Source organism: Ornithorhynchus anatinus, chromosome 7, assembly GCF_004115215.2.
Source record: "Ornithorhynchus anatinus isolate Pmale09 chromosome 7, mOrnAna1.pri.v4, whole genome shotgun sequence".
Classification (NCBI taxonomy): Eukaryota; Metazoa; Chordata; class Mammalia; order Monotremata; family Ornithorhynchidae; genus Ornithorhynchus; species Ornithorhynchus anatinus.
Window position 1 is genome coordinate 1,764,245 of NC_041734.1, and position 27,980 is coordinate 1,792,224.

At 63.2% G+C, this 27,980-nt stretch overlaps 1 protein-coding gene across 1 annotated transcript; it reads left to right on the forward strand.

Annotated features, from left to right (window-relative positions):
- Positions 1-963: 963 nt before the first annotated feature.
- UBE2W (ubiquitin conjugating enzyme E2 W) lies at positions 964-27,601 on the forward strand. The gene is made up of 7 exons (XM_029069372.1): positions 964-1,028; positions 15,522-15,613; positions 17,035-17,137; positions 18,620-18,775; positions 21,817-21,892; positions 24,115-25,884; positions 26,523-27,601. The coding sequence occupies exons 1-6, from the start codon at positions 1,014-1,016 to the stop codon at positions 24,126-24,128; spliced, it is 456 nt and encodes a 151-aa protein (XP_028925205.1). The 5' UTR covers positions 964-1,013; the 3' UTR covers positions 24,129-25,884; positions 26,523-27,601.
- The last annotated feature ends 379 nt before the right edge of the window (positions 27,602-27,980 follow it).

A 27,980-nucleotide genomic window follows, 5' to 3' on the forward strand; every position in this document is an offset into this window, starting at 1 on the left:
GAAAGTCCGATTCAGCAGCAGACGGAGACGATGGCTGCCCCCAGCTCACGGGCTAGAAGGTGGCGGGGAGGGGAGGCTACCACCAGGATGGTGATGGTGGTGATGAAGAAGAAGAAGAAGAAAGAAGAAGAAGAAGAAGAAGAAGAAATCCCCCGAGGAACATTCTTTGCCGCCCCCCCACCCCGCCTCTTCCATAATAATAATAATAATAACAATAATAATAATATTGGTATTTGTTAAGCTCTTCCTAGGTGCAGAGCACTGTTCTAAGCGCTGGGGGGGGGATACAGGGTCATCGGGTAGGCCCAGGTGAGGCTCACCGGCTTCATCCCCATTTTCCAGATGAGGGAACTGAGGCCCAGAGAATAATAATGTTAGTATTTGCGAAGCGCTTCCTAGGTGCAGAGCACCGTTCTAAGCGCTGGGGGAGAGACAGGGTCACCAGGTAGGCCCACGTGAGGGTCACCGGCTTCATCCCCATTTTCCAGATGAGGGAACTGAGGCCCAGAGAATAATAATAATAATGTTGGTATTTGCGAAGCGCTTCCTAGGTGCAGAGCACCGTTCTAAGCGCTGGGGGAGAGACAGGGTCATCGGGTAGGTTCCCCCGTGGGGCGCTCGGTCTTCACCCCCATTTTCCAGATGAGGTGACTGAGGCCCAGAGAAGTGAAGTGACTGGCCCACGGTCACACGGCTGGCCAGGGGCGGGGTCGGGATTCGAACCCGTGACCTCGGCCTCCCCGCCCCGGCGGCTTCGCACCTGGCGGCCTCCCCGCCCCCCCTCCCCCGAGGCCCCGCCCCCTCCCCGAGGCCCCGCCCCCCCGCCGGCCGCCCGTCCAATGGGCGCCCCGCCTCCCGGCCCCGCCCCCCGCGCCCGTCCAATGGGCTCCTCGCTCCCTCCGCGCGGACGTGGGGGCGCTGCGCGTGACGTCACGGCGTAGGCCGGCGGCGTCGCGCGGGGAGGGGGGGGAGGAGGAGGAGGAGGAGGCGGAGGAGGAGGCGATGGTGCCATCATGGCGTCAATGCAGGTGAGGGCGGGAGGCGGTGGCGGCTGCTGCTGCTGCTGCTGCTGCGGCTGCGGCCCCAACCCACCCCGCCCCATCCCCCCCAAGCGCCCCCCGCCCCCACCCTCCACTTCCTTGTTTGTCAGGTCCTGCCCCCCCCCATCTTCCCTGCCCCAGCCCCCTCCCCCATCTCCCCCGCACCCCCCCCCCCACCCCCCATCTCTCCTGTCCCAACCCCCCATCTCCCCTGCAGCCCCCCATCTCTCTTGTCCCCCATCTCCCCCGCACCCCCCCCACCCCCCATCTCTCCTGTCCCAACCCCCCATCTCCCCTGGACCCCCCCATCTCTCGTGTCCCCCAATCTTATCTTGAGCCCCCCCTCCATCTCTCCTGCTCCAGCTCCCTCCCCCCATCTCCTCTGGACCCCCCCATCTCATTTGGAGCCTCCCCCATCTCCCTCGCCCCAGCCCCTTCCCCCCATCTCCTCTGCAGCCCCCCCAATCTCTCTCGTCCCCCCATCTCCTCTGCAGCCCCTCCATCTCTCCTGGTTCCCCTCCCCACCCCCACGTCTCCAGTCTCCCCCCTCCGGTGCCCCCCCATCTCATGCCCCCCCACCTCTCCCCTCCCAGTCGCTCCCCCCGTCTAATCCGGCGCCCCCCAACCCCACTTCCCTCTCTCTCCCCCCCAGACCCCTCCCCCCCCGCTTCCCTGTCTCTCCTCACCCACCTTCCCGCCCCCCACCCCGACACCCCCGTCCTCCCCCGGCCCGCCCCCCCGTCTCTTCGGCCCTGACCCCTGTCCCCTTGCCCCATCCCCCCCGCCCCTGCACCAGGACCTCCCCTGCACCCCCCATCCCCCGCATCCCCCCACCCCCTGCACCCCACCACCCCCTGCACACCACCCCCTGCACCCCACCACCTGCACCCCACCACCCCCTGCACCCCACCATCCCTCCCCCCACCCCCTGCACCCCACCATCCCCCACACCACCCCCTGCACCCCACCGCCCCCTGCACCCCACCCTCCCTCCCCCCACCCCCTGCACCCCACCCTCCCTCCCCCCACCCCCTGCACCCCACCCTCCCCCACACCACCCCCTGCACCCCACCATCCCCCCCAGCATCCCTCCCCCCACCCCCTGCGCCCCCCCCCAATCCCTCCCCCCACCCCCCGCTGCACCCATCCCCCCCGCACCATCCCTCGGGAGCTTGGGGCTCCGCGGGCAGAGATGGCATCCCGGTCCCCCCGACTTCCCCCGTCCCTCGACCCCCAGGAGGCCGCGCCAGGGGAAACGAGGACGCGACGGCCGGACGCGTCCCCCGATCGATCGGGGACCGACTTTTCTTTCCCCTTGGGGACCTTTCCTCCTCCTCCTCCTCCTCCTCCCTCCCCCGATGGGGCTGAGGGTGGTCTTTCCCCGCCGCTCTCCGGAGACGCCGCCCGGCTGGGGGGGTCTCGGAAGACGATGACCCCCCCCCGGCCTCCCTCCTTTCTCTGCCCAGTTGGGGCCCCGTCCCCTTCGTCCTCTCTCGCCTCTTCCCCTTTCCGCAGCCCCCTTCCCCTTTTCGGCACCGCGTCTTTCCTTTCTTTTGATCCCTCCCATCCTTTCCCCCGCCCGTTTTCTTCCCCCCCGACGGTGTACCCGTTAAGCGCCGACTCCGCGCCGGGCGCCGTGACGACGATGAGGGTGTTTCTTAATAACGATAACGAGGAGGATGATGGCATCTGAGCGCCTGCTAGGTGCCGAGCACCGTTCTGAGCTCTCGGGGGATGCAGGGGGATGAGGTTGTCCCACGCGGGGCTCGCGGGCTTCATCCCCATTTTCCAGGTGAGGGAACTGAGGCCCAGAGAAGGTGAGTGACTCAGCCGACAAGTGGCGGCGTTGGGATTAGAACCCGCCACCTCCGACTCCCCGGCTCCCGCCGCCGAGCCGCGCCCGCCTGTCTGTGTCGTGCTCTCCCACGTGCCGAGCGCGGCCCCTCCGCCGGGGCGGGACGGCGGGCCCCGGTCCCACGCGGGGCCCGGGGTGCGAATCCCCCCCCCTTTCCGGAGGAGGGAAGGCGAGGCCCGGAGGAGAGGAGCGACGGCCGAATCCGGTGCCCGAAATCGACCCGGCACCGAAAAAAGAAGGAATCCGGGGCCGCGTGTCGGGGCGGGGGGAGCATCCCGACCTGCCGGGCCCTTCGGGGAAGGGACGTCCTCCGCCGCGTCGGAGAGCGTCGCGCCGAGGGGACGGTGACCGTGAACGGTCATCGCGGGCGGCTGGGCGGCCCCGTCGGCTTTTCCCCGCACCCGGGACGCCGCGTTTCCGAGGACCCGCACGCGCCTCCTCTCCCCGCGTCACACCAGACGCGGCCCCGACGGCCCCGAGGCCCCGCCGGGCCCGCGCCCTCTTATGCCCACCCGGGGCGGGGGCGGAAACGCGACCCGAGCTCTTCTCTCTCCCCCCACCCCCCCCCCGAAGCGATATTTGCGGCCCGGGGAATATCCGCTCGCCCGTCGCGGGCGCGTCGGGAGAGTTTACCTTAGAAATTCCTGCCGGGGAAGGATTTCCACGGCGCCGTTTTTCGTCTGAAGGAAAAATACGAAGCTTCCCTCCCCACGCGCGCGCGGCGATGGCGCAGACCGAGGTCGGGCGGAGCGTTTGCGCGCGGAGAAACCCCGATTGTGGCCCGAGGGTAACATTCGAGGCAACGAGGGAGGCGTCAGCCGGCCCCGGCCCGCCTTTGGGGTTCCGGTCTCCGGAGGGTCCGTCGGAGGCACCGTTCCTTGGAGACCCTCCTTTCCCTTCGTCGTTTTTTGGTTGGTTTTGCCTTTTCTTTGGCCTCGTCGGGACTCTTCGGTCGGGTAGAGAGAGCTGTAGAAGTGACTCTTTGAGCGAATTTCCCTTTTAATTCGCCACGGCCTTAACCTCTCGCTGGGGGCTGCCGAGAAACAGCTCAGAAATAACAAAACCCCGTCTGTCCGTGTCGCCTGCGTGGCGGCCTTTCGGGAATTTTACACTCACGCTCATATGTATGTATATATGTATATATATATATAATAATAATGTTGGTATTTGTTAAGCGCTCCCTATGTGCAGAGCACCGTTCTAAGCGCTGGGGGAGACACAGGGTCATCGGGGCGTCCCACGTGAGGCTCCCAGTCGATCCCCATTTTACGGATGAGGGAACTGAGGCACAGAGAAGTGAAGTGACTTAATAATAATGATGTTGGTATTTGTGAAGCGCCTACTATGTGCCGAGCACTGTTCTAAGCGCTGGGGTAGCCACGGGGGAATCGGGTCGTCCCACGTGGGGCTCACAGTCTTCATCCCCGTTTTACAGATGAGGGAACTGAGGCACAGAGAAGTGAAGTGGCTCGCCCACAGTCACACAGCCGACCAGTGGCAGAGCCGGGGGTCGAACTCATGACCTCTGACTCCAAAGCCCAGGCTGTTTCCACTGAGCCACGCTGCTTCCCCACGTGTGTGTATATATATGTGTATATGTATCTGTATATACACGTGTATATATGTATATACACGTGTATATATGTTTGTATATATATATAGAGAGAGATATATATATATATATATGTGTGTGTGTGTGTATATATCTGATGTGATTCTGCATTGATTCTATCTTGAGTGAACCGTGTTTGAGTCGGAATCGCAAGTAGAATCTTACTTTGTATGTTTTTCCAAATCTGCAAATGTAATTTTCTCAGGTCACCTCGGGGCTTTTCTCTTTCCCCTTCGTTTATTCCAAAAGAGATGCTCGTCCAGATTTAGGGACGCACGGCAGAGCACCGTTCTTATAAAGATACGTGGGACGGGACACCCCCTTATCACTGAAGGCGCTCCCCGCCGGCTCGCTGACTCCGTTCGGTCCCGTTTGTGTCGTTTCTTCTGAGGATTCTCTCGCTCCGAGTTCCTCGGGCGAAGGGCCGTGTCCTTGAGGAGCGGCGTGGCCGAGCGGAAGGAAGCCGGGCCCGGGAGTCGGGGGATCTGCGTTCGAATCCCGACGCCCCCGGCCCCTGTTCGGGGGGATCTCGGGCGAGTCGCGTCACTTCCCGGGGCCTCCACCACCGCGTCCGTAAAACGGGAGCGCGGTAATCAGTTTAATGACGATAACGATGGGGAATTAAGCGCTTACCCTGTGCCGAGCACTGTTTTGAGGGCAGGGGTAGACGCGAGAGAAATAGGGCGGACTCACGCTCGTCTTCCCCGTTTTCCAGACGAGGGAACCGAGGCCCAGAGAAGGGAAGTGACTTGTCCGAGGTCAAGCGGCGGGGCCGGGATGAAAATGACCCCTCGTGGGCAGGCGGCGGGTCCGACCGGATGCCCTCGCATCTCCCCCGGCGCTCGGGACGCGTTTCCGACCGATTTTCATTCCGTCGACTTGTCCCCGGCTGCCCGGCGGTCAGCGGCGTGACCTAAGCGGGGAGAGCCCGGGCCCGGGAGTCAGAAGGTCCCGGGTTCCGATCCCGGCCCCCGCCACCCGTCTGCTGTGTGACCCGGGGGGCGTCGCTCCCCTTCTCTGGAAAACGGGGCTGGAGCCCCACCGGGGGGAGACGGGGACCGGGTCCGGCGCCATTCGTACCCACCCCGGCGCTCAGTCCCGGGCCCGGCACCCGAGAGGCGCTTAGCGAGGGCCGAAATTACGATTATTATCGGTATTGTTATCGGGCGGACGCTGGAATCAAGAGGGGAGGGCCGTCGTAAACCCGTCCGGGGACGGGCGGGTGCCCGGCGGTCAACGAGAGCGGGCTAGGAGGATCGGCCGGAGGGCGGGTCCGAAAGAGACGGCCAAATGAAGGTGACGGCTCAACGCCGCTCTTACGTATCCGTCGCCGCCTCGTCTGGAATCACGGGGGTGTGATTTCTAATCACCTACAGTTACGCTTCTGATGATGATAATGGCATTCATTAAGCGCCTCCTCCGTGCTAAGCGGCGTTCTGAGCGCCGGGGGAGAGACGAGCTCATCGGGTTGGACGAGCCGTCCCCCCCGTGGGGCTCCCGGTCCTCGTCCCCCTTTTCCAGATGAGGGGACTGAGGCCCGGAGAAGTGAAGGGACTCGCCCGAGGTCACCCGGCGGGCGCGTGGGGGAGTCACGGGATTAGAACCCATGACTTCCCGACGCCCAGGCTCCACCCACCCTTCATGCCGTGTGATCTACCTGTTATTTATGTTTATCATAGCGGCGTCCGTCTCTCCCGCCGGACTGCGGGTCGGTCGTGGGCAGGGCAGGTGCTTGCCGACGCTTTCGTCCTCCCCCGAGCGCTCAGTACAGCGCTCCGCGCGAGGGAGGTGCTCGGTAGGTCCGACGGAGGGAGCGGTCGGGGGTGCAGAGGGGCCTGGGCTCCCGCTCCGCCGCTCGTCTGCCGTGCGACCTCGGACGAGTCGCCTCCGTTCTCTGGGCCTCGGTCCCCTCGTCTGTCAGGTGGGGATGGAGACCGGGAGCCCCGTGCGGGACGGAGACTGTGTCCGACCCGATTTGGTTTTATCCGCCCCAGCGCTCAGTACAGTGCCTGGCACGTAGAAAGCACTTAGCAAATACCGTAACAATCGTTATATTTGATTTGATTATGATATCATGGTTTTATATTTTATCATCATTATTAATAAATGGACACATTCCCCGCCCACAACGAGCTTACAGTCTAGCGGGAGCTTAAAGCCCTCCGTTCGGGGGTCACGGGGTCTCGCGTTTCTTTAAATTCTCGGCCCGTAGGTGGGAAGACTCTTCTTGCTCCTCCGCAGGAGAAATCCCTCGTCTTTGGTCTTACTGTAGGTGTATGAAAGGCAGTGATGTCCGCCGCTCTCTCGCTTTGAGGCAGACCGTCGGGGGGGGGGGGACCGAGGGGAACGCGAGACGGACCGGAAAAGATGAGCATTTTCGTTTTATCCTCAGATAGTATTTCACAGGACTTTTCCGCTTCCTTCTCTTGTTTCTGGGAGGGGGGGGGGGGGGGGGAAGAGCGGGGAGGGAGGGAGAAGGAAAGAGAGGAGGAGGGAGAGGGAGATGGAGAGGGAGAAGGGGGGAGAGATGGGACAGGGAAGAAAGGGGGAAAAGGAGGGAGGGAGGGAGGGAGGGGAAAAGAGGAGAGAAAGAAGAAAAGGAAAAGCGGAGGGAGCAGAAGAGAGAAGAGGGAGAGAGATGGGAGAGAGGGGGAAAGGGGGAGGGAGAGAGAGGGAAAGAGGAGGGGTGAGAGGGAGAGCGAGGGAAGGGGGGGGGAAAGGGGAGAGGGGAAAAAGAGAGCAAGAGGGAGAGAAGAAAAGGAGAAGTGGGGGGAAAGAAGAGGAGGAGGGAGAGAGATGGGAGATGGGGGAAAGGAAATGGGGGGAGGGAGAGGGAAAAATGGGGCAGAGGGAGAGTGAGGAGAAGAGGGAGAGGGAAGGGGGGGAAAGGAGAGAGAGGGAAAAAGAGGAGAGGAAGACGGGGAGAGGGAGAGAAGAAAAGGAAAAGTGGGGGGAGAAGAGAAGGGGAGGAGGGAGAGAGATGGGGGGAGAGAGGGAAAAATAGGAGGGGGAGAAAGGAGGGAGAGAGAAGAAAAGGAAAAGTGGGGGGGACAGAAGAAGGGAAGGGGAGGAGAGAGAGGGAAAGAGGGGAGAAGGAGAGAGGCAGAGAGGGAAAGAGATGGGGGGGGAGGTGGCGGGGGGGCTCAGAAGAGAGAAGGGGAAGCGGGAGAGAGCCGGCCGGCCTCCTGCCTCCATCCCCGTCCTGGAGAGTCTGGGCCCCGGGTTGTCCGCCCGGGCCCGGAGCAGGAGGTCGGAGGGGGCGGGGGGGAGACGGGCTCGGGCTCGGGCTCCCCCTTGGACTTGGCTCCGGAGGGCCGCCGGACGCTCGGCCCCACGCGGGGCCCGGCCGGAGTCCGGCTTGTCCGGCCCCGGGGCCCGAGGGCCGGGGCCCTGCCTCGTCAAGAAGCCCGAAGGCCGCCCGCCCCCTGATAATGATAACTGTGACGACGGTGTTCGCTCAGCGCCTGCTACGTGCCGGGCCCCGTCCCGAGCGCCGGGGTGGATCCGAGCAGACCGGGTTGGACGAGGGCCCTGTCCCGTGCGGGGCCCACGGTCTCCGTCCCCGTTTTCCAGGTGAGGGGACCGAGGCCCGGAGAGGTGAAGCGACTCGGCCGAGGGCGCGCAGCGGGCGGGGAGGGGCGGAGGGCCCGGGGGCACAGCGTCCTCTCCCTGGGACTCTGATGGGGAGCGGGTTCCCACACCGTAATAATAGTAACAGTAAATAGTAACGATAATAATAATAATCGTGGTATTTGCCATGCGCTTACCCTTCTAAACGCCCAGGTGGATACAAGGTGTTCGGACTGGACACGGTCCCCGGCCCCCGTGGGGCTCGCGGTCTTCATCCCCATCTTCCAGATGAGGGAGCCGAGGCCCGGAGAAGGGAAGCGACTCGCCCCAGGTCGCCCGGCGGACGAGTGGCCGTCCCGAGGCCAGAATCCAGGTCCTCCTCGCTCCCGGGCCCGGGCTCTACCCATCGAGAAGCCCTAAGGCCGGGCAGCCCCTGATAATAGTAATCGTTACAACGACGGCATCTGTTCGGCGCTCACTTCGCGCCGGGCACCGTGCCAAGCGCCGGGGTGGATCCAAGCCGGACGGGTTGGACGCGGGCCCCGGCCCACGGGGGGCTCACGGTCTCCGTCCCCATTTTCCGGGTGAGGGAACTGAGGCCCGGAGACGTGAAGCGACTCGCCCGCGGTCACCCGGCAGACGGGTGGCGGAGTCGGGATTGGAACCCGGGCCCGGGTCCCACCCGCTGGACCGTGCGTCCTCAGCGTGACTGGCAAGTTTCTAAGGAGAATGAACCAGACACCCCCACCTCCTGTCCCCTGCGGACCCGGAGCTCGTCGCGGACGGGAATGTGCCCGTTGATCGTCGTATCCTCCCGAGCGCTTAGTAATCGTAACTTATAATTACGGTACCCGTTAAGCGCTTCCTCTGTGCCAAGCGCCGTTCCGGGCGCTGGGACGGGTAGGAGTTGATCAGGTGGGACGCGGTTCTTGTCCCACACGGGGCTCACAACTCTGCACCCAGTAGGCGCTCAGTACCCAGTCCAACCTGATTAACTTGAATCTCACCCCAGCGCTTTGAACAGTTGCTTGGCAGACAGTATTTATTAACGTTGGTATTCGTTCAGCGCTTACTATGTGCAGAGCACTGTGCTGAGCGCCGGGGTAGACACGGGGGAATCGGGTCGTCCCACGTGGGGCTCCCGGTCTTCATCCCCATTTTACGGATGAGGGAACTGAGGCCCAGAGAAGTGAAGTGACTCGCCCACAGTCGCCCAGCTGACAAGTGGCGGAGCCGGGATTCGAACTCATGAGCCCTGACTCCGAAGCCCGGGCTCTGGCCACGGCACCACGCTGCCTCTCTTATTAATCGTATTTATTAATAATAGATATGATTAACTTTAAAAAGAAAAAAGCCCGGCAGGTGTCCGGTGGGTTTGGCGGTCCCGGTCTTTAGCGTCAGCGTCCCGCCCGGGCTCGGGCCAGGGACCCCACGAAATCATTCGGTCGTATTTCCTGAGCGCTCACTCTGGGCAGAACACCCGACCGAGCGCTTGGGAGAGGACCGCGCAACACGGATCCGACGCGGTCCCCGTGCCCACGACGAGCCGCCCGGGGCCTCCGGCCGTCCAGACCTTCCCGGACGGTTCTCCCCACGCCCCCGGCTTCGGCGGCTTCACCCTCCGCCCGCCCCTTCTACCGTCCGGGGTCGGGACGGAGCTAAAAAAAAAAAAAAAGAAAAAAAGAAATTCGGCCCCGCCGGATCCCTGGCCCTGTAATCCGAGGATCCGGGTCGTCATCGTCAAAATCTTGATCGAATCTCTGATGCTCCCAAAACACACTCAGGAAGCCACCTCAGCATTAAAAAGGCATCAGATCCCAGGGTGAGGGAAAAAGCAAAATGCCCAAAGCCTCTGCTGATGGGAGGGGGTTTGTTGGACTTGAGAAGAAACTTTCCGTTAGTGACGGTAATTTTAAGCGCGTACTATGTGCAGGGCACCGTTCCGAGGCGGGGTCATCGGGTTGTCCCCCCTGGGGCTCCCGGTCTTCATCCCCATTTTCCAGATGAGGGAACCGAGGCCCAGAGAAGCGAAGGGACTCGCCCGTGGTCACAGAGCGGACGAGTGGCGGAGGCGGGATTCGAACCCCCGTCCCCCGACTCCCAAGCCCAGGCTCTACCACGCTGTCTTCAGGAGGGGTTGAAACGTCTGGCGTCTCGGGAGCAAATCAATCGGCCGCTGGTGTCTGTCGAGCTGCTACTTGGCGCCGAGCGCCGTACTGAGCGCTCGGCGGAGGGCGGAACAGCGGAGCCGGGAACCGGCGACGAGCTGACGGTTGAAGGGCTGAATAACGTGACTTTATTGAGCTGAGAAGTGACAAGAAACGTTATCTGTCGTTCAGCTGCTCGCGTACGCCTCGTGCTAAATCATTTCCTTAGAATAGCGTCTGTTAATATAGAATGTCGCGTACCCGTAATTCACTCCTCTTGATCTCGCGACACCCGATCCGGTGAAAACGACCGCGCCGGCAGATATCCCGGGGGTTTATTTTTAAAGGAGGGTTTCATCTCGGCGTTCCCGTCCGGAGAAGCGAAAGTTACGTAAGAGCCGCCCGCCGCGTCGGTAGGAATTCTGAGGTCTTGGGCTTAAAGTGAACCTTACGCCAAGCTTTCCCTCGCTCTGATTGGAGTCATCGTCGCCGCGTCGAGGGACGCGTGCGCGGGGGTCAGTCTGACCCGTTTCTCTAGTCCCCTCTCTTCGCCGGGTGAAATTCCGAAGCGGGGGAAGAGAAAATCATCTCGCTGTTGGAAGATGATAGCCCGGGAGCCCGTTGCTTGAAACCACTGTTTAATCGGAAACGGTTTTCCCTCGCTCCGATTGGAATTATCGTCGCCGCGTCGATGGACCCGTTTCTTTAGCCCCCTTTCTTTGCCGGGTTGAACTCCCGAAGCGGCGGAAAAGAAAATCACCTCGCTTTCGGAAGATGATATCCCAGCAGCCGATTGCTTGAATCGACTGTTTTATCGGAAGGAGTTTTAGAGGCTCGAGGTGATCCTAGACCGCCTTGGTTCAGAAGTGATCTTCGGTATCAAAACGCCACATTCGACTTATTTTTAGCCCCTTTCCGTCGGTGGTTTCGAGAAGCGGCGTGGCTTGGCGGATGGAGCCCGGGCCCGGGAATCCGAAGGACCTGGGTTCTCATCCCGGCCCTGCGTGACCTCGGGGCAGGTCGCCTGGCTCCTCTGGGCCTCAGTTCCCTCCTCTGTAAAATGGGGACAGGACCGTGAGCCCCACGTGGAACGGGGACTGTGTCCAACTGAGTAATGATGATAATTATTGAGTAGTGGAGTAATAATAATGATGACGATGGCATTTGTTAAGCGCCTACTGTGTGCAGAGCGGGCTTATTGGATCCAGAGTGCTCTACTTTATGCCTGGGAAAGTATAATAATAATGATGTTGGTATCTAAGCGCTTAACTAGGTGCCGAGCACTGTTCGAAGCGCTGGGGTAGATACGGGGTCAGCAGGTTGTCCCGCGTGAGGCTCCCGGTCTTCATCCCCATTTTACAGATGAGGGAACCGAGGCACCGAGAAGTGAAGTGACTCGCCCACCGTCACCCAGCTGACGAGTGGCAGAGCTGGGATTCGAACCCATGCCCTCCGACTCCCAAGCCCGGGCTCTGGCCACTGAGCCACGCGGCCTCTCCACTGACAGAGTGGATGTATGCGAGTCTGTCCCACCAGGAGATTAACGTCTGCGGGGAAGACGGACGTTATTAACGATAATCATTCATTCATTCATTCATTCGATATTGAGCGCTTCCTATGTGCAGAGCACTGTACTAAGCGCTTGGAATGTACACATCGGTAACGGATAGAGACGGTCCCTGCCCTCTGACGGGCTTACGGTCTGATCGATGAACAGGGGTGTTTATTAAGCGCTTACTCTGTGCCAGGCACTGCACTAAGCACTGGGGCAGATACAACCTGATTTACTTGCTTTATTTAGAACTGTGCTCGACAGGAACCATGATGATGATCATCATCATCAAACGAACGGGGTGGGACCCGGTCCCTGTCCCACATGGGGCTCACGGTCTCAATCCCCGTCTTCCAGACGGGGGAACCGAGGCCCGGAGAAGGGAAGCGACTCGCCCGGGGCCCCCGAGCCGACGAGTGGCGGAGCCGGGATCAGAACCCGTGACCTTCTGACGCCCGGGCCCCGGGCTCTACCCGCTAGGCCACGCCGCTGCCGAGCGCCCGTTGAGAAACGCCATCGCGGGGGCCGGCGAGGGGAGAGTCGGGAGGCGGGGGGGGGGGTCAGAGAGGAGGCGGGAGAGGGATTTTCTTCCTCTAGCCGGTCCGTGGATCGAGGCGGGAGCCGTTCGGCTCGAACGGGCGGCTCCCGGAGCTGCCGCGGAGGCAGAGCGGGGACGATCCGGCGACGGGCCGGACGCGTGGGGCCGGCGGGAGAGCCGGGCCGACCTCACGGGCTCGTGGGTCCCAGCGGCCGACGGCGCCGGGTCCGCCGAAGGGGAGACTCTCGGGGAGGGCGGGGCGGGACGACGGGGAGCCCCGCCTGGGACGGGCAGGGTCGGCCGGACATCCGGACGGCGAGCGCTCGACGAGCACGGTTGAACGAAGGAACGAGCGAGTGGGAGGGCGATGTGTCGAGAGCCGGTAGACCCGATCCCCGCCCGCGATAAGCTTCCAGGACCTTTTCCTCCCGCCTCCGGATCTCCGTCTCCGGCCCCGATCGGTCTCCCCGCCCGCGGTCTCGCCTCTCCTCCTGCCTCGGAGCCGTCTCTGCTCGGCGCTCCTCCCGTCACCCCAACGTAACGTGGCCCGGACCCAACTTCCCTTCCCACCCAAACCGCGTCCCCCCGCTCCCTTTCCCGTCACCGTCCTTCCCGCCTCCCGGGCCCGCGGCCTCATCCTTGACCCCTCTCTCCCGCTCCCTCGACCCACGCCAAATCCCGTCGGTTCTCCCTTCACAACTTCGCTGAGATCCTTCCCTTCCTCTCCATCCGGACTGCAAGGACATTTCCTCTCCCGCCTCGATCCCGGCCTCTTGCCTCTCCCCGGGCCGGTCCCCGCTTCGCTCTGCGGCCCGGATCGTCCTTCCTCCGCAGAATCCCGCCTCTCCCCTTCTCCCGCTCCCTCCGTCCATCCTCCCTCCCACCCCCACGGCGCCTGCGCCGTTATCTGTCATTTACTGGCGCGTGGACGTTAATGTCCGGAGCCCTGGCCGGGCGCGGAGCGTTACGCGAAGCGCTTGTCCTTCGTCCCCGGTGCCGGGCAGGGGGCAGCCTGGCGGAAAATTGGGAAAACCCGATTCGGCCCGCCCCACCGTCTCCTCGTCCTCTGTCCGGCTCCCACTGTTTGCAAATCATTTACGCCCGCCGCTCTTCTCTGAGACGGGAAGCTTCTGGAGCTGCCGCTTCTTTCTCCGAGCCCGCCGTGGGCCGGGATCGTCTCTCTCTGTTGCCGAATTGCACTTCCCAAGCGCTCAGTCCAGCGCTCTGCACGCGGGAAGCGCTCGGTAAGGGCCGCCGAAGGAAGGACCGGGAGCTCGATGTGGGCGGGAACGTGTCCGTGCTTATATCGTACCCTCCCAAGTGCCTAGTCGAGTGCTCTGCACAGAGCGCTCGAGGAATTCGACCCAATGAACCTTTCTATTCTAGTTGGGAAAATCGTCTCGAAAGGTGGGTGGGGGCAGCATTTTTGGGGAGTAACAGAGTGTATCACTCAAGAATGATGAGAATAATTGCGGGATTAAAGCGCTTACTGTGTGTCGAGGACTGCTGTTTTGTGGTCTGTCTCCCCCCTCTGGACCGGGAGCCCGTCGTCGGGTAGGGATCGTCTCTGTCTGTTGCCGCGTTGCGCTTTCCAAGCGCTTAGTGCGGCGCTCGGCACACGGTAGGCGCTCGGGAAATACGACGGAACGAAGGAATGAATGGGTCGGGTCCCACACAGTCCAGGTAGCAGCGTGGCTCAGTGGAAGGAGCCCGGGCTCTGGAGTCAGAGGTCACGGGTTTGACTCCCGGCTCTGCCGCTCGTCGGCCGGGTGACCGTGGGCGCGTCGCTTCGCTTCTCCGGGCCTCGGTGACCTCATCCGGAAAACGGGGATCGACCGTGAGCCTCACGCGGGGCGACCCGACGACCCCGTCTCTCCCCCGGCGCTTAGAACGGTGCTCTGCGCATAGGAAGCGCTTAACGGATGCCGGCATTATTAGGTAGGTGGGAGGGGTTGAACCCCCATTCTGCAGATGAGGAAACTGAGGCCCAGAGAAGGGAAGCCACTTGTCCAAAGTCACACGGTGGCCGAGCCGGGACAAGAACCCGGGTCCCCCGACTCCCGGGCCTGTGCCCTCTCCGTTAGGCCACCGCGCCTTCGCTAGAACTGGCCGAGGTTCATTTCCAGGTAAAACCCGTCATAACTCCTCACTCTAGGCTTCGAGGCTCTCCGTCACCTCGCCCCTTCCCACCTCTCCTCCCTTCTCTCTGTCCACCGCCCAGCCCGCCCGCTCCGCTCCTCCGCCGCCCGCCTCCTCGCCGTCCCCCGCTCTCGCCCGTCCCGCCGTCGACCCCCGGGCCGCGTCCCCCCGCGGTCCCGGGCCGCCCTCCCTCCTCGCCTCCGCCGGACCGATCCTCTTCCCCTCTTCGAAACCCTACTGAAGACTCACCTCCTCCGAGAGGCCTTCCCGGACCGAGCTCCCCTTCCCCCTCTACCGCCCCCCCTTCGCCTCTCCGCAGCTGAACCCTCTTTTCCCCCCCGTCTCCCTCCGCTCCTCCCCCTCTCCCTTCCCATCCCCTCGGCACCGTATTCGTCCGCTCGACTGTGTATATTTCTATCACCCTATTTATTTTGTTAATGAAATGTACATCGCCTCGATTCTATTTAGTCGCCACTGTTTTTACGAGACGTTCTTCCCCTCGACTCTATCTATCGCCGTCGTTCTCGTCCGTCCGTCTCCCCCGATCGGACCGTGAGCCCGTCGGACGGCGGGGACCGTCTCTGTCTGTTGCCGACTCGTTCGTTCCGAGCGCTTAGTACGGAGCACATAGTGCAGAGCACGTAGTAAGCGCTCAATAAATACTATTGAATGAATGAATGAATGAATGACGATAACCGTGAATTTTCTTTAAGCGCGTACCAGGCGACGAGGACCGCGCCCAACACCGGGGTAGCTAGAGAATGACCCGCCGGTTCCGGTCCCCGTCCCACGCGGGGTTCACAGCGTGAGAGGGGCGGGAGGGCAAGGAAAGTCCCATTTTTAGCGCTGAGAAGACCGAGGGCCGGAGACGTGAGGCGACTCGCGGAGGGTCACGCGGCGGCGGAGCCGGGTCGGGAACCCGGGCGCCCCGAGTCCCGGCCCGCCCCGTCCCGAACATACCCAAAAAACCCGTCTCCGTCCTGGAGGACGGCGACGGCGTCACGTCTGACGACGGCGGGGGGCCGGGGGGGGAGCGATCTTCTGAATGTCCCGGACATTTCTTTTTAGAAACGACTCCAGAAAGAACTTTTGGCTTTGCAAAACGACCCTCCTCCGGGGATGACTCTGAACGAGAAGAGCGTGCAGAATTCCATTACGCAGTAAGTCTCACCTCTGAAAACCTCTATCGCGTGCGTCCTCTCTCAAGCCAGGCGGACCGTAAGGTGACATCTTGCTCCCAGGGCGGGCTTTGGGAGAAGCGTTCCGGCCGTCGGGCCTGGCGCGGCCTTTAACCCGATTATACGACGGGAACGGCTCGCCGTTCGTACCGGCTGTGGCGTTCCTTAAGGGCTCACTCCGTGCCGAGCGCTGTTCTAAGCGTTGGGGTAGACCCGGCCTAATCGGGACAGTCCCCGTCCCACGTGGGGCTTCGGGTCTTCGACCCCGTTAGACAGATGGGGGAACCGAGGCTCAGAGAAGTGAAGTGACTTGCCCGGGGTCACGCAGCCCAGTCGAGAGTAGAACCCGGGTCCTCCCCCGTACTGCCGGGACTCGGTTTCTGCCCGCGGCTCGTCGCCGAGGGTGCCGGCAACCGCAGCCTTCCGGGGGAGGTTCAGAGCCCCGGATTCAGGGACCCGATTCCGGAACTCCCGCGGTTGGGTAGGGAACGTCTCTGTCAGCCGCCGAGCTGCACTTTCCGAGCGCTGCGTACGGTGCCGTGCGCGCGGTGAGCGCCCGGTGGATACGATCGACTGCGTCGAGGGAGTGACCGAATGGGTGAGCTCCCGGGGAGCGGCGTGGCCTAGTGGATGGACCCCGGGCCCGGCGGTCAGAAGGACCCGGGTTCTCGCCCCGGCTCCCCCGCTTGCCCGCCGGGTGACCTTGGGCAACTCACTGCACTCCTCTAGTTCCCTCACCTGTAAAGTGAGGACGAAGATGCTAATCCGGCTTCCGGGGATGGAGCTGATCCAACCTGATCGGCTTGTATCTCGCACAGTGCCTGGCACGGAGCGAGTGCCCGACGAATACCATAAAAAGCAAACAAAACTGGCACGGCGCCTACCCTCGCGGGTGGCAGAATCATTTGCCCGCCCTCCGCACCGTTGCCCGATGGAGGAATCCGGTCAGCGCCGAGCTAAGCCGGGACGGCGCCCCACTTCGTTTCTGTCTGTTGCTTTTATTTTGTTTATGTGATGTTCGTTCAGCGCTTGCTACGTGCCGGGCACTGATCTAAGCGCTGGGGAGGAGCCCGGCTAATGAGGTTGGCCACCGCCCCTGACCCACGTGGCTTCCACTGCCTTCACCCCCGTTTCCCAGATGAGGGAACCGAGGCCCGGGGGGGGCGAAGCGGGTGGCCCGAGGTCACCCGGCGGCGGACGAGCGGCGGGGCCGGGAGGAGAACCCAGGTCCTCCTGGCTGCCGGGCCCGGGCTCTACCCTTCCAGGCCCCGCTGCTTCTCCGGCGTGGAAAGCGGGCAAGGGGAGCGGGTGGGAGAGGAAGGGGACGCGCTCCGTCCTGGGGACGGAGACCGGGTCGTTCCCCGGCCCGGGCCCGCCGTGACCGGCCTCCTCTCGCCCCGCAGGTGGATCGTGGACATGGACGGCGCGCCCGGCACCTTGTACGAAGGGGAGAAGTTTCAGCTCCTGTTTAAGTTCAGCAGCCGCTATCCGTTCGACTCTCCTCAGGTACCGGTTGCCTCCTCGCCCGGGGCCGCGGGCGGAGCCCGGCCGGGTCGTCGGGTTCCCCCGCCGGTTCCGGCGTGGCCTCTTCCCTGGGCTGGAGCGGGGCGGGCGGGGACCCGCTGCGCCAAGCGAGGTGTGTCGGGGGGGGGGCAACGGGACCCCGCGCCGGGAGGGAGGGAGCGCGGCCGCTCGGCCGGTGACCGAGCCGGAGGGGAAGCGTCCCGAGAGGCCAGCGCTCAGTCCGTCCTGTCTCTCCTGCCTCCTCGCGTCCCGTAGACGATGACTCTCCCCCGACTGCGAAGCCTCAGTGAAGGCCCATCTCCTCCCAGAAGCCTTCCCCAACTGCTCCCTCTTCTCCCGCTCCCTTCCTGCGTCGCCCCGACTCGCCCCCTTTCTCCATCCCCCGCTCCCGGCCCCGCGCCGCTTAGGTCCACAGCCCTCGTTTATTGATTTCGATTCCCGTCCGTCCCCCCCGCCTCCGGACCGGCAGCTCGTCGCGGGCCGGGAACGGACCTGTTTATTGTAATATCGTCCTCTCCCAGGTGCTTAATTCAGTGCCCTGCGCACAGTAAGCGCTCGATAAATACCATTAAATGATCGATCGAAGAGCCTGGGGTCGGTGGACGACAGACGTCGATGCAGATGAATGGCAGATTTGGACACGGGCGGTGTGGGGCTGAGGGAGGGGATGAATAAAGGGAAGAAGTCAGGACGATGCGGGAGGGAGAGGAGGAGAGGAGGAGGGCTTATTCGTTCATTCAGTCGTATTTATCGAGCGCTTACTATGTGCAGGGCACTGTACTAAGCGCTCGGAATGGGCGACTCGGCAGCAGATAGAGACAGTCCCTGCCCAACGACGGGCTCCCGGTCTGAACGGGGGAGACGGACAGCAGAACGAAGCGAGTCGTCTTCGGGGAAGGCCTCTCGGGGGGAGACGGGCCTTCGATAAGGCTCTGACTAAACCTCCAGTTTCCACACTGTCCTGATGATAATCCATCCGATGGCGTTTGTGGAGCGCTTACTGTGCGCGCAACACTGTACCAATCGCTTGGAAAGCACGATTCGGCAGTGATGGTAATAACGAATAACCTCGTCGCCCGTCGGATCTGAAGCAGAGCGGCCCCCCGGGGGTAGAGCCCGGGCCCGGGAGTCGGAGGACGCGGGCTCTGATCCCGGCTCCGCCGCCTGTGTGACCTGGGGCCGGTGGCTTCCCTTCTCCGGGCTTCGCGTCCCTCATCCGCGAAAGGGGGACGAAGACCGTGAGCCCCACGCGGGGCAGGGACCGCGTCCCACCTGCTGAGCTCGGCGGCAACGCCAGCGCTTAGTACGGAGCCCGGCGCGTAGTAAGCTCTCGTCGGGGCGTAATTATCCTTCAAGAAGGCTTTGAAGGCGGGGAGAGTCGCCGCCCGCCGGGTCGGAGGCGGGAGGGCGCTCCGGGCCGGGCCCGGCCGTCCTCGACCCTGACGGCGTTCCGTTCTTCCGTAGGTCATGTTCACCGGCGACAATATCCCGGTCCACCCTCACGTTTATAGCAATGGCCATATCTGTTTATCCATCCTGACGGAGGACTGGTCTCCGGCTCTCTCGGTCCAGTCCGTCTGCCTTAGCATCATCAGCATGCTCTCCAGCTGCAAAGAGAAGGTAGGAGGGTCCCCGCCCGCCCCTCTCCCCCCGCCGCGCGATATCCGAGCCTCCCCGGGCTACGTCGGCGTCGCGGGCCCCGGAGCCGAGCCCGGGAGGCGGGGTCGGGGACGCGGGTGGGCCGGGGCCGCCAAGACGCCGCCGCGGGGCTTCTCGGGCAGCTTAGAGGGAGAGATGGGGGCCGTCGGTTCATTCGGACGTATCGACTGGGCGCTTACGGGGCGCAGGACACCGTACTAAGCGCTTGGGAAAGCACCGTGTGGCAGTAAAGAGAGACGTTCCCTGCCCGCAACGAGCTCACGGTCTCGGCGGGGGGAGCGACGTCGATACAAGTAAACAGACGTCAGTATAAGTAAATGAAATTACTGGTAGATACGCATAAGTGGGAGACCACACAACGGAACATTCAGACGGGCGTCAATAGATAAATAGAGTTATAGACGTATGAGCATCAGTAATAGAATAGTAAATAGGTACAGATCTATCCAGGTGCCGTGGGGAGGGGAAGGGGGTAGAGCGGAGGGAGGGAGTCGGGGCGACGGGGAGGAGGAGCGGAGGGAGAGGGAGGGCTCGGTCCGGGAAGGCCTCCCGGAGGAGGCGAGCTCCCCGTAGGGCTCCGAAGGGGGAAAGAGAGCGGGTTTGGCGGCCGTGAGGAGGGACGGCGTTCCGGGTCGGCGGGGGGACGTGGGCCGGGGGTCGACGGCGGGACGGGCGAGGACGGGGCCCGGTGAGGAGGCGAGCGGAGGAGCGGAGTGTGCGGGCCGCGATGGAGAGGCAGAGAAGGGAGTGAGGGAGGAGGGACGAAGGGCTTGGAAGCCAAGAGTGAGGGGTGGTATGGAGGTGGGACGGACAACCGCTGGAGAGTTTTGAGGAGGTGGGTGACGTGCCCAGAGCCTTTCTGTAGAAAGATAACCCGGGCAGCAGAGTGGAGCATAGACCGTGAGCCCCTTGTTGGGTAGGGATGGTCTCTATCTGTTGCCGAATCGTATTCCCAAGCGCTCCGTACAGTGCTCTGCGCACCGGAAGCGCTCGAGAAATACCCCCGGGTGAAGGGATGAACTTGGTCGTTAGAGGCCGCGGGGGCTTCCAGAGGCACCGACCCGGGGCTCGGTCGGTCAGCTGGATTGATCGAGCGCTCGCCGGGAGCCGGGCGACGTCCCGAGCGCTCGGGAGAGCCCGGGGGGCCGGAGTCGGTAGCCCCGTTCCCTTGCCCGCGAGGAGCTCACGGCCTGATGTCCGTCGGCGCTGTTCTTCGGCGGGCTGGAGGGCTCAGGTGTTTCACTTTTTCAGTTCTCTCTTTCAAATGAGAAAAAGAGACCACGCGCCAGGCACCGATCTCTGCGCCGGGGTAGCCGAGACGCTAATCGGGTCGGACCCGGGTCCCCGTCCCCCACGAGGCCCACAGGCTTCCTCCCCGTTTGGCAGATGAGGGAACTGAGGCCCAGAGGAATAATCGGGGTGTTTAAGCGCTTACCGTGGGCCAGGCGCTGGAGTGAGCGCCGGGGTGGATCCCAGCGAAAAGAGTCGGACACCGTCCCCCGTGGGACTCACCGTCCCCATCCCCGTTTTACAGACGAGGGGACTGAGGTCCGGGGAAGTGACTCGCCCGAGGTGACGCGGCAGACAAGAGACCGAGTCGGGATCAGAACCCAGCTCCCGGGCCCGGGCTCTACCCACGAGGCACGGCGTGTCTCGTAAATCAGCGGTCTCGTCGGCTCTCCTGCCTGGAGCGGGGCCGGGGTCCGGGCGCGGGTCCCCCCCGGGGGGCGGAGGGAGGGGCGGGGCTCGGCCGGGACCGTTTCCGGGAAGGAAACGCGGCCGCCGGGCTGGACCTGGTGGCCTTTCCCCTCGGCGGACGGCGTCCGTTCCGCGGGAGCCCCTGCGCGCCGGGCAATTCCGGACCGTCTCATCCTAACCACTTTAGGCCCTCGATTTCCGGAATAACCGGTCTAATGGGTGCGGACGATTTCATTTCGAAGAACGTTTATGTTCTGCACTCGGTGGTCTGGGGAGCTGGGTCGTGGTGTACCTGCCTCGCTCTCTTCCTACACACAAACACACACACCCTCGCTCTCTCCGCCTCTCCTCTCTCCCCCTTTCTCTCTCCTCTCTCCCCTCTCTCCTCTCCCTTCTCTCTCCTCCCTCTCCCTTCTCTCCTCTTCTCTCTCTTTTCTCTCCCTTCTCTCTCTTCTCTCCTCTCTCTCCCCCCCTTCTCTCTTCCCTCTCCCCTCTCTCATCTCCCCCTTTTCTCTCTCCTCTCCTCCCTCCCTCTCCCTTTTTCCCCTCCTCCCCCCTCTGACTCTCCTCTTCTCTCCCCTCTCCTTTCTCTCCATTCTCTCTTCTCTCCTCTCTCTCCCCCTCTTTTCTCTCCCCCTTCTCTCTTCCCTCTCTTATCTCTCCCTTTTGCTCTCTTCTCTCCTCTCTCTCTTTTCCTTTTTCCCTCCCCTCTCCTTCCCTCTCTTCTTTCTCCCTTCTCTTTCCTCTTCCCTTTTCTCGCTCCCTTCTCTCCCTTCTCTCTTCTCTCTCCCTTCTCTCTCTTCTCTCTCCTTTTTCTCCCTTCTCTCTCCTCTCCTTCTCCCTCCCCCCTTCTTCCCTCTCTTCTCTCTTCCCTCCCTTATCTCTCCCCTTTTTCTCTCATCTCTCTTCTCTCCTCTTCCTCTTTCCCTTTTTCCCTCCCCTCTCCCTTCCCTCTTCTTCCCTCTCTTCTTTCTCGCCTCCCTTCTCTCTTCCCTCTCCCCTCTCTTCTCTCTCCCCTCTTTCTCCCTTCTCTCTCCTCTCTCTCTCTCTCCCTTTTTCCCCCTTTTCTCCGCTTCTCTCTCCCCCCTCCTCTCTCCTTCCCCCTCCCCCCTCCAAATTTCCAACCTTCGCACCGCTTCGGAAGCGACTGTGAGTTTACGTGCCTGAACTGGACATTTCTCGTACAAGTTTCTCCGTTTCCTTTTTCAGTGATGAGCTGTAGCCGATTGGGGGGAAAATCTCCCACGTAAGTCCATCTCTGATTTTGCCCCCCCCCCCCCTTTTTTTTTTCTTCTGGGTTTCAGAGACGGCCACCGGATAATTCTTTTTACGTACGAACGTGTAACAAGAATCCAAAGAAAACAAAATGGTGGTATCACGGTGAGTATTTGATTTAGAGGCGGACCTTGGCAGCGGTTCAGATCGACATCTTCCAGCTCCACGTTCTCCGTCCACACGCACTCGGGAGTTGAATGAAAAGGGCACTGTGAGGAAAGGCCGACTTGATTCCGTAAGGCGGGGCGAGACTCTCTTCCGAGCCGTTGCTCTAAGATTCATTTTCCGGGCGGGAGATGGACCTTGAACGCAGAGAGCGGCAAGGCAGACTTCATCGACTTAGCCTTTAAATAGCGTGAAATATCTCTAGGCTTTTTTTAGTCCAGAAAGTGGCAGAAACCAGTGCCTGAGAAACTCCCGTTTCGGCCAGCATTGGTTCGGGGGACCGCTTGTCACTAATAACCAGACCGATGAGGGTATTTAATAGCGGTAACGATGATGGGGTCTCTTAAGCGCCTACTCTGTGCCAGGCACTGTTTTAAGCGCCGGGGCGATCCAGGCAGATCGAGTTGGACGCGGTCCCCGTCCCCCCGCGGGGCTCCCAGTCTCCATCCCCGTTTTCCAGTTGAGGGAACGGGGGCCCGGAGAAGCGAAGCGACTCGCCCGAGCTCACGCAGCAGGCGAGGGGCGGAGACCCTCCGACTCCCGGGCTCTCTAGCCACCGGGCCTTGCCGCTTCTCCGTGAAATGCCGGCAGACGAAATCACCCGCCGAGGGATCTTTTTCCGGGCCTCCCCCCCCCCCCCCCCCCGGCCCCGGATTGATCGTCTTCCATTTTAAGCAGCGCACAGCTGGTTGTCAGCCACCGGAGTCATCCGCCTGCCCGAAACAACCGGCCCCAGCCGGCAGGCGGTCGGTCCCAAGAAGGGCTCACGTGGAGGACGAAGCCCAGCAGCTGCTAGAAAGTCCTGCCAAGGAACGGGGTGCGGCCCGGGGAGCCGGAGGCCCCGGGTTCTAATCCCGGCGCCGCCGCTCTGCCGGCCGGGTGACCTCGGTCGGGCGGGTCGCTTCACTCCCCCGGTGCCCTCGCCTGGAGAGGGAATGCCCCGATTTCCCGAGGAGGGATCGAAAGCTGGGTCTAACCGCGGAATCCGACCGCGTGGCCCCTGGAATTCACGCGGCTCTCTCGGGCTGTCGCGGAGACCCCCCGCCCCTCTGCCCGGAGGAATGGCGGACCCCCCACCCGCCGTTGTCAGGAAGACTAGGCTGGCCCCAGCAGGACTGGCTGGGGGGAATCGGGGATCCCTCTCCCCGAGGGAGTCTCAGCCGTCTCCGGGTCGCAGCACCCGCCTTCGAATCGGAGGCGTCCTTTCCAACCAAGCGGGCCGACGGGGAACGCTCTCAAAGCCGCGGGGCGCTTCGCGGCCGAGCGGGTCGAGCCCGGGCCCGGGAGTCCGAAGGACCCGGGTTCCCGTCCCGGCTCCGCCACCCGTCCGCTGTGTGACCTTGGGCCAGTCACTCCACTTTTCCGGGGCCTCGCTTCCCTCGTCCGTAAAATGGGGATGGAGACCGGGGGTGGGGCGGGGACCCGCTCAGCTCCAGGCTACCCCAGCGCTTAGTACGGCGCCTGGCGCTTAACGGACGCCACGACGATTATTATCACGATGACCCGCATCTGGCCCGAGGGGCGGTTCCCCTCCGAGGCGTCGACAGAACCCAGGCCCGCTTCCTCAGCTTTCAGTGGATTCCCTCGGCGCTTTTAAAACCGGGACGCGAAGCCGAGTATCCCGGCTGATCCTGCAGTTCCCCCCGGGTCTCTGAGGGTTCGCACAGCTGCAGATTACCCCCCGACCCACCGCCCGACGTCTTCGCCACCCGCACGGGCCCGGGATCCCGGTGCGGAGTGTAGCGGGGCGGGGAATCCCTCACGGGCACAGGGTGGCGTGTCCCGAGGGGCGCCGCGGCCCCTTGCGCCCCGGAGAGGGATCTGCCAACCTCGGTTGGGCACGTCTGGTCGTCGGTCACGTTTATTGAGCGCTTAGCGTACGCAGAGCGCTGGACCGACCGCCCCGGGGAGTCCGCTACAGGGCCACGTTCCTCGCCCCCGACGAGCTGACGGTCTAGAGGGGGAGGCGGACGTTAATGGGGATCGGGAGAGTCGACGAGTGCCGTGGGGCCGGGAGGCGGGTGGGAGGAAGAGACGGGGCGAGTCGGGGCGACGCAGGAGGGAGCGGGAGGAGAGGAGGGCGCAGTCGGGGAAGGCCCTGAGGGTCGCCGGGGTGGGGAAACGGTCTTCACCCTCTCTCCCTTTTCCTTTTGTCTTTCAAGACGACACGTGTTGATGGCACCGTCCGGGTCGGGTCGGGTCGCAGCGCGTCCCTCCTAGCAGAAGATAGCCCTACTGAGAAAACGAGCACTTTGATCATTCAGTCTTTGAACTTTAACCTTTGACTGGAAGTGACCCATAGGCAATGAAGACTACTTCCTCTTACCGCATTTCTACTCGCGTGCGTTCTGGGCGTGACGTGGATCCCCGGCTCGGTCCGGGCAGCCGCCCGGGCTTCCACGAGCCGGTCAGACAGTATTAACGCAGGGGTCGGGAAACGTCGGAATAATTCCATTTTTTTAATTCTTATTTTTTTAAGCTTTTTGGAAAAAAGAAAAAACAAAAAAACCAACCTCCGGGTCCTCACGTATCGTGCAATAACGGCGGTTCCCTGCCGGGGTCCCCGGGGAGGGGGGCGCGGGCGGGGGTCCGCGGAGGTCGCGACGGAGAGCGCTCGGTCCTCCGGCCGATCGGGGCGGGGCCTCCGGAGCGAGCTCGTCCGCCGGGGCTGGGGTTTTCCCGCGGGGAGAGGGAGGCCGGCCGGCCTTCCCCGGCCCCTTCCCGCCCCGCCGGCCCCCTCCCCGGCCTCTTTCTGTCCGGACTTTCTGCACTGTGAGCAGCCTCGACGACCGCGCGGATCGAAAGGACCGTACCGTTAGGGCGACGGTTGCGTATTTATTGAGTCGTTTATCTGCCGGCGAGAGGGTTTCGGCAGGGAGGGCTCTCTCTCTCTCTCTCTCTCCCTCCCCCGTTCTCTCTCCTTCCCGAGTAACCTCGGCCGAGCGGTACGGTATCCGATCCCCACGGTGAGAATCAAAACGCCTTCGTCGGACGCGGCCCGTCTCTGAGGCCGAGGAAGGCCCGGCCGCCGGACGGAGGCCGGGTCTCGGAAGCGAGGAGGAGAGGCGGGCCCCGGCCGTCGGTACGTCGGAGCTCTTCCCCAGGAGGTTTTCCCGACGACGCCCGCCGGCCGTCGGCGTCACCCCCGCCGCCCACACGCCCGTCTCAGCTCCGTCTCCGAGAAGCCGGCGATCCGTTCTCGGCCGCCGTCTCCCGCTTCCCCAGCCGGGTCGCCGGGTCTGAACGCCGCTGGCCGCGTCCCGATCGGGGGGCCGGCCGAGGGGAGACGCAGAGAAAGCTTTGTCACGCACTATCCTCTTTACCTGTAAGCATCACCTTGTCTTTTAATCCTGTACTCTAAGACAAAAACAAAGAAACAACAAAAAAAAAACCCAAACATTTTTGACCGAGGCGTAATGTTTTGACAGGGAAAACAAAAAGGAGGCGTGGACGCTGTTCTTTAATTTAAAATCTCAGACCCCAGGATGAGATGGGGGAAGAGTTCCTATGCGTATTTCTTTTTCTTCCCCTCGTTCGACCCTCGCGGTTTCTCCCGGATGGGGTCGTTTTTGGTCTTTTCCTCGGAACGGCCTCCGATCGCAATTCGGTGACGGTTTCTCCACGCCACAGCAGGCCGGGTTGAAGAATAGGTTCGTTGTCGCCGCTGGGTCCCGTCGACGAAATTGCCCGCTGGGTTCTCTTTTTAGAAAGCGTCGAAAGTGTTTTATAAACTACCTTTTCACTTATGCAAAGATCAGTTTCTACTACATCGCCGTTTTTACTAATGCCTTATCGTTGCACTCTTGAGGGGAAAAACAAAACAAAAAGCGGCAGACGCGGAGACGTCTCCATTTCGGGAAGAAGCGAGAGCTCCGGCCGGCTGAAAGCTGGGGCGCCTCTACCCGCCGCCGGGGTGCGGCGTCGGCCCGCAGGTATCCGAAGTCTTTTTTCGTTTTCTGCTAACATTATTTAAATCCCTCTACGGAAAGCGGCACGTTCGGTAGCTTCGTACGGAGGGCTACCGGGGGAGAGCGACGTCTGAGGTGGAGGCGATGAATTGGGGCGGGAGACGCGCCGTCACGGGGGGCGGGGTCTCACGCCACCGGGGCGAGTCCGGTTTTTGGGAAACGCCCCCCGCCCGGGACGGCCTCTCGACCCGAGGGATCCGCCGGTCGGAGCTCGGCGGACGGCGGCCCCGGAGAGCGGGCTCTCGGCGTCGCCGGACGGAGAGGCGGAAGAGACGGCTTTTTCCTCGCCCGCCCCATCCCGTCGGCCCACGCCACGGATCCGCTCCCGACGGGCGTCTTCGCCGGCCGCCCTCCGGTTTTGCCCCCTTCCCGTCCCGGTCCCCCCCCCCCCCCCCCGGCGACCCCGGGGAGGACCCGGGGGCGTCAGCGGGCGGGCCCGCAAAGGAGGAGCCGTGCCCCCGAGGCCCGCTTTTCTCCCCCGAGGGGGAGGCGACGTCCTTTCAGGCGACGGCCCGAGGGGACGAGAAAGAAACGGAGCACCAACCTCCCCCCCCCCCCCCCGGGCCCGCGCCGACCCTCCAAATCTTTTTCGATTCCCGAAGAGAGTCCCACCGAAGCGACGGCGGGCTAGAAGACCCGACGGGACCCCGCCGCCCGGCGCGCCGTCCCCGCCACCCCCCACCCCCCTCCGCGTGCGAGACCCTCCGAAGACCGAGGCGACGGCGGCGTCCGCCGAGTCGTTTACCGTGACGAGAGGGCGTAGGAGACACACAGAGAGCCCGTCTTTCCTCAAGATACCTCACTCTCGTGCATCGGGAAGAGGGGGGCGAACCTCAGAAATCTCCCCGTCACTTTAGGCCTCTGCCACCTTTCGGGGGGCGGGCCGGGGCGCCAAGCCAAAGGGAACCACCGAAGCGGGGAAGATCGGCCGCTCGAGCTACCGCGCTTTCCTCGCTTCGCCTCTCCGCGCCTCCGTCCCCGCCGAGCGCCCTCGGACCCGCGCGAGCCGGGCTTTTCCAACGAGAAGCCCCCCCCCTTCGGAAGATCCCCCCTGGGGGGGGGGCCCAGTGGGGTTCCGGAGGGGCGGCCGGCCCCTCCCCGCCCACGGATCGCCTCCGCCGGACTCGCGGAGGTCGGGGCGGGGGGCTTCGCGGACGGGACGCGCCCGGGGAGAGGGCGGGGTCCCCTCCCTCCAGCCGAGCCGTCGGGAAGACGGGGGTCTCCCCGGTCCGGTCGGTGGGACGACGTCCGACGCCTCCGAGACGCAGCCGAAACCGCTCCCTTCCAGGGGAGGAATTCGAACGTCACCGTTAGGGTTCCGACCGGGAGAAGTAACTTCGCTTTCTGTGCTCCGAATAGCCGCCGCCTAAACTCCAGCGCTTCCCGCCTCCTCCCCCACCTCCCAAGCCGGGTTTTCTCCGTCCGTCCGAACCCCTCCGACGGCCCGGCCCGGCGGTCCTCCCCCGGATCGCCCCGGAGACCGTTCTCGGCGGCGCGGTGGCCCGGAAGCTGGCCGAAAACCTCCGTACCGAATCCCCGCCGCCGACGTTGGCGACCGGGAGCGGACTTCCGCTGGCGGCGGCCGAGGCCTAAATCCGTTTGGACGGGAGCGGCCGGAAGGAACGAGGGACGGTTCTGTGCCGAAAACGTTTTCAATAAAGAATCCTATGTCCTAGTCTGACGCCTTCGCGTTTCCCTGGATTTTCCCTTTCTCCGTCTCAGCCCCCGCTTGACTTTCCCAGGGGCCGGGCCTCGACTAGAGTCGGTCGACGATCTCCTTGTGTTCCGCCGTCCTGTTTTTCGATAGTCGGCTTGATTTTTCTAGCGTTGGGAACCTTTTCCTGTGGGGTGGGGCGGGCTCTTTCCTTGGCAGCTCTCTGCCCCCTTTGCCAACTCTGTAGCGTCCGCCCCCTCCCACCCGCTCGGTCCGGTGCTTCCGCACACGGCGAGCGCTCCGCGGACGCCACCGATGGACGGATGGATCGATTTTGTTCAGAGACTCCCGACGGCAAACGGGTCGAACGATCCCGAGGGAGAAAAAGGGGGAATAGGATTCAATT